Raw genomic sequence first — 8,748 nt, 5'->3', positions numbered from 1 at the left:
GAGTGTGAGATGAATAGTTACAGACCTGCATATATACTTACAATACAATGAATATAGTAATGCAATGTTGACATGCAATAAGACAGTCTTTCCCACACGCAATTGTTTTAGGTACATTTTAAGAAGTTAATTTGGAGATAGAGCGGTGCCGAAAGTGTGATGGGGTCTAATGGCTTTTATAAATGGATTCTAAGAGGGGTGTATTGGATTGAGATTTCGAAGCATTTCTTTGCATTAATGAAATCCGAGGGTATTCGATTGGGATTGTTTGAAATCCATTAAAATCTTGAGGTATTCGATTGGGATTTTAAATTATGCTACAAAATCTGGTGGTATTCAATTGGGATTTTAAATTATGTTTTAAAATCCGATGGTATTCAATTGGGATTGTTTAAAATCCATTAAAATCTGATGATATTCAAATGCTGATGGATTTTTTTTCATTTCATAAAATGATGGATTTTGTAGCATTCTTCAGTATATTTTAAGTTTTTTGAAATCCCACCAAATTCAATGGGATTTTGAAGCATTGTACCTAAATCCTATCAACTCTGCGACATTTCATCAAGAATCCGCACAAAATCAAAATCTCATACAATCCATTAAAATCCATAGATTAAAAACAATGCATTAAAATCCCAATCGAATACACCCCCGTAAGTATAGGCATAGGCTTTTATTTTTTGGTTGCAAGGAATTCAATTGTTTCAATGTTACGCCTGTACATGACTCTGAAAATCCATCTATCCATCAATCATCAATATACTTATATAAAGAAGAAGCGATAGGCGTGTATGTGGCGTCAACTTTCTGAAATTTTTGGATGAAAAATATCAAGAATCAGAACTACCTTTTTTAGTTTCGGATATATTTAAAGCAAGTTTCAGAATCTAATTTTGTTTTACATTATTTATCGAATATAGTAGCTTGAAAATTTTAGTCTGATTTTTCTCTATATAAAAGAGAAGCGAGGGGCGTGTAGGTGACGCCTCTCACATCGCTCCGTTCTATTTTTCTAATTTTCTAATTTTTTGGAATTTTCGGATGGAAAAAAGAAATAAAATTAGAACTACCTTTTTTAGTTTCGGATGTATCAAAGGCAAGTTTCAGCATCTGATTTTGTTTCAGATTATTTATGGAATATAGCAGCTTGAAAGTTTTAATCTGATTTTATTTCAGATTATTTAATTATGGGAAAGAGTAGCACACAAGTTTCTCTACACCTATAAATACCCCTATAGGTTTTGGATCATCTAAACACAACACTTTCTCTCAATACCACAACTCTACCTCTCTCCGGTGATAATTCTCTTGCTTGATTTCTAACTCGGTGGTGTCGTTCTTCTGCAACGAGAAGTGAAGGTTGTTTATACGGTATTAAAAAGAATAAAGGTTGTTGCAAGCAAAGGTAGTTATAGACCGCTATGTGGGAGTCGACAAATCCAAACACGGGAGAAGAATATAGTCTTGACATGATATTGATGGATGATGTCAATAAATTAACTATTAGTGATGTATGTTTGTTGGTTATTCTTTTATAATATAATAGGGAAATTCTCAATGCTACCCTCTTAGAATTGGCTTTTTTAGATGGTACAGAAAATTGTTTTGACTTTCGAATGGTACCATTCTACTATTATGTTATTATATGCAATACCCCTACCGTTAACCTCCGTTAGTCAAACATCAAATTTTGGTTATCATTCGGAAAAGTCAATTTTAGAAGGGTATCATTGATAAATTTTCTTAAATATTATTATTCACATTTTTTTTAATCGTATTATTCTAAAAATATTATCTCCAATATGTTTTTATTACTATATCATATGTACATAAGCATGTGCTCAAATGAGAACCAACCAAACTAAGACTCAATCTCGGTCTTTTAATTCTTTAAAAATTAAACCGTTCAATTAGATAATACACACATAAATAATTGTTTGTATGCCTAATATAGAGATTTGAGAAGATGTACTCGAATTGAAATAATTGAGACTTTTTTACATAACAAATTGAGATTTTATGGTACTTCGTCAAAAATGATACTCGATTTTGTTTCCTAATCTTATTCTAATTATTCCCAACTTTGTTGGATCAGTTATCCTTAATTTTAACCTAACCTCGACTTTAACAACTGATATTTAGTTTAATCCATATAAGTTTAAATTTTCAAACTAATAGGATATAAAAAATCATAATAATACATTAAAGGAAATTCTTAATGATACCCTTCTATAATTGATTTTTTCAAATGATACTCAAAATATAACGTTTGACTAACGGATGTTAATGGTAGGGGGAATAACATAATAGTATAATGGTACCATCCAGAAACCAAAACAATTTTGTGTACCAACTGAAAAAGCCAATTCGAAGAGGGTACCTTTAGAATTTCTCTTTATAATATTTGTTTTGTTCATCGGACATGTTTGTTGTTGTTAATTTTTTATATGATTTATTTTGTACACAAGGAAAACATTATTCATGCCGTTTAAGCAATTTTTAAGTGAAGACTGTTCATACAGTATTAAAAAATAAAAATTGTTACAAATAAGGGTTGTTATAGATCGCTAATAAGTTAGATGTTTTTGTGCACAATCAATCCAAAAAAATTGGAGGAAGGTGACAATGTAAGAACATGATTACTTTTAAAAAAAAACACAAATAAAATTCAGATTTGGCGTGCTTTAAATTGTTAATTACGTGTATAAATTTATTTTCATTTTTTCACAATGAATTATAGTCCAATTTTGCAATTTTATATATTAGTATTTGTATTACATCAAAATTTTTATAATATAAAATTTCTTTTATTCTACAAATATTAATTTTTAATCATTAATATATACTTTTTATAGACAGCCACAAAATTATTGCATTCTACAAATATTAATATTGAATAATTAATATAATATTTTTTAGAGGCCGCCGCAAACGCGCGGATTCTCAATTAGTTAATAACTAATAATTATTCACATACGAGTTAAGCATGAGTTGACCGATACATTTTTCTAGTATATAATATAACTAGCGTAAAAGCCCGTGCAAGGCATGGGCCTATTGTATAACTAACATATACTTTCGAGTTTCAAATATCAATATTTTACGATTTACCACGTGCTTATTAAAAAAATTCAGCAATTTCTTGTCTTTATTTTATAGTATGCCTGTGTCAGAAAGCGCTGCTAACCATCCAAATACGTCTCCATGTAAAGACAGAACTTTCTTCGGGTTTTTTTCAAGTTAAAATCTGACATAAAAGTGAAGGCAACAACATAATTTCGAATAAGTCCACACATTTTGTGGTTACCCAGATTGAGTTTAAACACAAACTCCTTCCCTTCCTGTAAATGTTCAAGCATAGAATCAGAAGATAGACTCATCCCTTTGAGAGTTTCTTTTGACTGGCGCATTATGTAAACATTCAATATACGAGTTGAACACAAGCAAGTTGAAGGAGCCGCCCTTGTCTTGCACATCGAGATCCAAAACCCTGAGACATAATATAGTTTAAAAATTAAATCTGAATGAGTAGAAGTGAAGATCATATATATGGTGAAAAATAACAATCAAGGGAGTCAAACAATGCAAGTGCAAGTCCCAATAGGTCGAAAATTTCACCGACTTGAATGCATATTATTCAAATCAGCCCCGTAGATTTTTTAAATGGAAAAATCATGGACATATCGTGCTTATATCGTTTTATAGGTCTTAGTATCAGAAAAATAGGAATACTAATAATTAGGAAAGCATGAGCAATTGTGAGTTATTCGAGTAGAACTCTTATCTTAATTAAACCCTTTAACCACATAAAACTTAAGCTATAACATAACAAAGGAGGTCGTTGAAATTTTTAGGTAAGTAAGATGAAGGCATAGCCATAAACGGCTAAATCATAGTCTAGAGAAGAATCTGCTGAAGTAAAGGTGAAACTTCGGTAAAAGCAATATAAATTTGAAGTAGAAGTTATAAGTAGTCTACAATAAACACTTATAAGTCAGTTAATATTTTGACATTCAATTTTCTACAACCACTTGAGTCTGTTTGAACACAATTTATCCCACAAAATATGTTGGAGCATAAAGCAAAAATGTAGTATTTTTTAGAATTTGTAAGTGGGCAGTCTTGTCCTGTAATACATACCTGACATGATGGTATGGATGTGTATCTTTTTGAAAATATAGTTTTTAGCTCACATAATTCCCCAACTTTTAATCACAGTGTGTAGCAAAAACGGAAGTTAGTGGGTCAATAGTTTGATTTTAAATTATGGGAGCAGTTCTGAGCCTCTCATTTCATTATTCATCCCCCATTCTAATCTTTTCTGTTTCTATTATACCTTGAGATTAACCATTCTCAATTCCCTGATAGGACTCTTCTCTAAGGACCTTAAACACTGGTATCATATTGACTAATTAACTAATGATTTCTTGCACAATCGGAATAAACCGCAAATTCGAGCTGTGTGCCTAAATTTTCTAGTCAAATAGATAACTTTGTCTAACTGCCATTGTATACAATCTCACTTTAAATTTTGGTATCACAGAATAACTGTCATCAAGAGTAAAGAAGGAATTCTTGCAGTTCTAACTATTCTTCTAATTTGAGTCTTTCATTCGATGAGAGATTAAGGTGACATGCTTGATGCATATAGAATATAATAATAATTATTGTATACTTTTATTCACAAAAAAGAGAGTAAAAATAATAATTTCAAACAGATAGTCAATAATGTCTAAAAAACTCAAACGACCTATGAAAAAAACAGGGAGTACCCTATCTACATTATTTTTCACAGAAGTCTCAAGTTCATTTTAGCTGATCTATGTATAAATTGTTACAGTATAGTAATAAGCTAACCGTTTTTGCTTTGGAGCAGTTAAAACAAAACATTAATGCATCGGAGATATGTTTAAGTGTAAGAACGTTTTTGGCCAAAAGAAGTGAAGGTCAATCTAACAACAACCCAAATGACAAATAAATAATTGCATTCGCAAATGCACATAATAAACAATGACATAAAAATATGTCGGCATCAGCTTTGACATAGAATTCAGAATCATAAAGTGCATAAGCGGCTTTAAAGAAGGACAACCTAATATAAATGCACAAGCTTTTATGAGTATCAGATTATGTATCCAACTCACCGAGATGAAATTAATGCAAGGACGAATTTATATGGGACTTACTGTACTCCTCTTTGATATCCAAGAGCATGAAGTCATCAAATTTTGCCACCTCCTTCACGAGTTCTGACACTTTTGCTTTATCTCCTGTTCTACTGATAATAAATATGATGACCAAGCCAGTGGCTTCTTCCAAGCTGCCAAATCCATTTATAGAAGATGATCATCAAACATACAATAGTGTAAAAAAGAGTGCGCAAAGGAAAAAAATGTTGATTCTTAGTTGCCTTGAGAGTGAGTAAACAGAAAACTAAGGGATAAAACTCAATATTCTCTGCTTTACTGATCAAATATTTGTAGGACTTATAATGAGCTCGTATTTAATGATCTGATATCACTTAATAATGGAACAAAACATAGTTCACTAACAAATTATCCATTAGATAAAATAAAAAAAGATGCACACAAATGTGAAAATATAGTGCATATTTATAATTGAACTTGCAAGTTTTACATACACATTCGACATTTATAAATTTTTTTCCACGAAACTTCAGCTCATAATTCACAAAAGAACTCATAAAATCATGTCATCAAAATCTTAAGTTCAAAACTATCCAGCAATAATCAGCTTAACACTCTATTTTTTTAATAAAAAAAAAACTGCTAGTCATATCCATTGTATCTTCACAGTAATGAACAGAAAGACAGAAATTAAGTTGATGAGAATGCCTTTTTATTTTAGCATGAGACAGGCCGTCAAAATGAACACGTAAGTACACGATTTAAGTAGTCCGAAAAGATATTTATATAAATAATCAAATGCTATTGTTTCCAAAATATCCTCGAAGATAGCTGCATGAAAATATAAAGGCTTAGAATGGTTTTAGTCACAACTATGTTGTCTGCCATCATTCTTTTGCATGTAGGCATATGGTGCATCTCAGCAAGTCTTCTAAGTTGTCACTGGTTTCTCACAAATCACGAGATGGCCTAAAGCAGCATGAAAAAAAAAAACCAAATCCCCTCTTCTACAAACAGACAATTATAATTTAATAATTAGTGAATTACTAACATGTTTTTTGTTATTTATTACACAAGTGACAAGAAGCCTACTTTGCTCAAATAAAAAAACAGCTTTTCTGTATTTTGCTACACTATGCTCCAAGGAAAATCTTGAAGAAATTAGTGAAATGTGAGCCTAAAAAGTCTGAATTTCGTTTAGTTACGACCACAAAACACTCAATTTACATGACCAAAAGAAATAATATGTTGATAACAGTGACCAACTATATATAATTATTGCTGAAGATTCACCCTTTTCTAAATAAACAAAATAAAGATTTTAAAGATTTGATCTTTGAAACAAAGCTGAGAGCAGATGAGAAACACACCCTTTTGGAATTGGCATAGAGAAGGTCAGGAAAGATGTTGTAGAGATCTTCATCCACAGCCTTGGGTGCCTTTCTTGGTGGAGGAGCATTAGGCACAGGGCTTGGTGACTCTTTCACATCATGCTCATATTCATATTCACACTCACAAACCACCCACCCTTCCTTTTTGCTGTCTTCCACAAGTGGGTAGCCTCCTTTTGCCTGTTCCCCAGATTATTTTTTAACATTGTGTAGATAGGTTCAACCAAAATTTTGAAAGCAAAAGAAAGAGGCATTTATCAAGAAGAATTCACTCTTCTTGGCAAGTACCCACATGCAACAACTCAAGAAATGCACATACCTGTTTAAAATTGCAAAAGAAAAAGTTACTTTCAGGCCGTTGGGACTTGTTCAAGTACGATGGCAATCATAACCTGTCTTCCAATTTTTCCTTCATTTCAGCAGGACACAGCATGCAGCATCCCTGTACCCGTTTTTTATTACTCAAAAATGTATGATTGCTGATAATTATGGAATAAAAAACGCAATTTCTGTTCCAAAGATAAGATATACACTGATATTTTTTTTTATAATATTTACAAAAAAAGCGACACTATAATATGTCATACCATTGAGTTAGTGCCCAAGATTTTCAGTCTTTGAAAGACTTTTATATTAAACAATATTGTCTGAGGCAGCCCAAGTCTTAGGAACTTCTAAATTCCTAAAAGCCAAGATTATAGATGATGATTAGAATGCGACAACTAAATGATAAAAAAAATAATAATAAGATGTTCGCAATTGTATAAAGACATGCACATAATAAGTAGAAATTTGACACCAGTATTTTGTAGGTAGAGCACAAGTCGCCAGTGACATAGAGATCACGATCTTCAGAGTAGCTGTAACGCAGGAGTCTAGCTTGTCTTGCTGACTCAAAGCACTGTGTAAACGGAAGATCATCATTGCAATCCCAGCTCCCAAATACTGGAACATGGCTTTTCTTGAATTCCTGCAATTTTTTCTCAATCAAAATCATATACTAACCACAACAAAATCTAAAAAAAAGATATATGTAAAAATATTATGTTATTACAAGGAAAAAGAAGCATACCCAGAGAGTACAAGTTCATGTTCCGTTGGCTCTTTGCTACTTTGGCTATCATATGTAGTCCTTCGTAGGTGTATCTAATGCAAGAATAAGTTGTTAGTTTTGCCCTTCATTTCTCAAGTCTATCACTCTAGTCATTAAAACAAATATACCACTTGATAATATGTTCTCATGGTCTTAATATTATTCTGTTGACTTTTATGTTATAGCTATCTAAAACCAGATTCCAATATGTTGGAGATAGATAACCTGTGAACATACCTCTTCCGGAGTGAGTTGCGGATTCTTTTTAAACATAATTGGTTTACCAACCACCACATGTATTGGTTTGCAGAAAGGTAGATGAGATATGAAACAATGATGTAAGAAAGTTAGCAACAGCTACACACAAGAGAACAAGTTGAGGAAAAAGGGAAAAAATTACACTGTGTGATCCTGCGTATATGTATACATAAGGTCTTAAGAATGCACAAATGAGGCCAGCATCAAAGAAAATAATGAACTATTCCCAGTTTAGAATAAGCAACTTGATACTTGATGAATTCTTTTACCAAATGCACTACATCTATCAAATGTGATGATGCCTAGTTATAGTAATATTTAATTTCTGGTGAAAAGGATATGAAAAAAGAGAATACATCACTAAATATAATGCAAATTAAATCTTGCAAAAGTAATGGGATTTTTGAACCATACCAATTCGCAGGAACAAGTTGTTATTAGGCTTCCACCATTTATCGACTTCAGTCTAAAGCAATTTGCGATCCAGAAATTAGCATCAATGAATGTAGAACTGAATAGGAAGGTGAAGACCATATAACAGATGTCTCTTTGACAATCATGAAGTATTAAAATTTAATAGTGCAGACTGAGATGAGAAGACAGGGCAAAAATGTATACCTAACAAAAGCCGAAAGCTGGCACTGTATCACATCCCTTCTCCATAGCTATGCGAACAAATCCCCGTCTTGACTTGAGAAAAGCAACCTTCAATTGAAAAAAAAAATCGAGTTTCACTGTAAAGAAAAACTATGCCTGCCACGTTGTTTCGAGGAACCGTCCATTGTGAAAAAGGTGCCCCATAAACCCAATTAATATACAAACAAAAAATGAATCTCTTTCTCTAAAACCCAAACCA

General features: G+C 32.0%; 1 protein-coding gene across 2 annotated transcripts; it reads right to left on the bottom strand.

Moving 5' to 3' along the window:
* Positions 1-3,074: 3,074 nt before the first annotated feature.
* On the bottom strand, positions 3,075-7,732 carry LOC108202213 (uncharacterized). Of its 2 annotated transcripts, none has more exons than XM_064085039.1 (5): positions 7,614-7,732; positions 6,861-7,511; positions 6,521-6,721; positions 5,190-5,323; positions 3,075-3,493 (listed from the first exon to the last, which is right to left on the bottom strand). In XM_064085039.1, exons 3-5 carry the CDS (start codon positions 6,607-6,609, stop codon positions 3,186-3,188), a joined length of 531 nt encoding a protein of 176 aa, XP_063941109.1. In that variant the 5' UTR covers positions 6,610-6,721; positions 6,861-7,511; positions 7,614-7,732; the 3' UTR covers positions 3,075-3,185. The 2 variants fall into 2 exon arrangements, 1 of the variants encoding a protein (XP_063941109.1); XR_010287838.1 differs by lacking the exon at positions 3,075-3,493 and adding an exon at positions 5,021-5,095.
* Between the last annotated feature and the right edge of the window lie 1,016 nt (positions 7,733-8,748).

The sequence above is a fragment of the Daucus carota genome, chromosome 9 (genome assembly GCF_001625215.2).
Source record: "Daucus carota subsp. sativus chromosome 9, DH1 v3.0, whole genome shotgun sequence".
NCBI lineage: Eukaryota > Viridiplantae > Streptophyta > Magnoliopsida > Apiales > Apiaceae > Daucus > Daucus carota.
Note: the sequence above shows the minus strand (reverse complement) of the source record. Positions and strands in the feature narration are given on the sequence as shown.

Excerpts from the sequence above, each read along its gene's own strand:
- LOC108202213 (XM_064085039.1), bottom strand. The coding sequence starts at position 6,609 with ATGCTCCTCCACCAAGAAAGGCACCCAAGGCTGTGGATGAAGATCTCT. Across the intron at positions 5,324-6,520 it reads TCTATGCCAATTCCAAAAGG|CTTGGAAGAAGCCACTGGCT; the intron begins GTGTGTTTCTCA and ends TGGATTTGGCAG. Across the intron at positions 3,494-5,189 it reads GGATATCAAAGAGGAGTACA|GGTTTTGGATCTCGATGTGC; the intron begins GTAAGTCCCATA and ends ATTATGTCTCAG.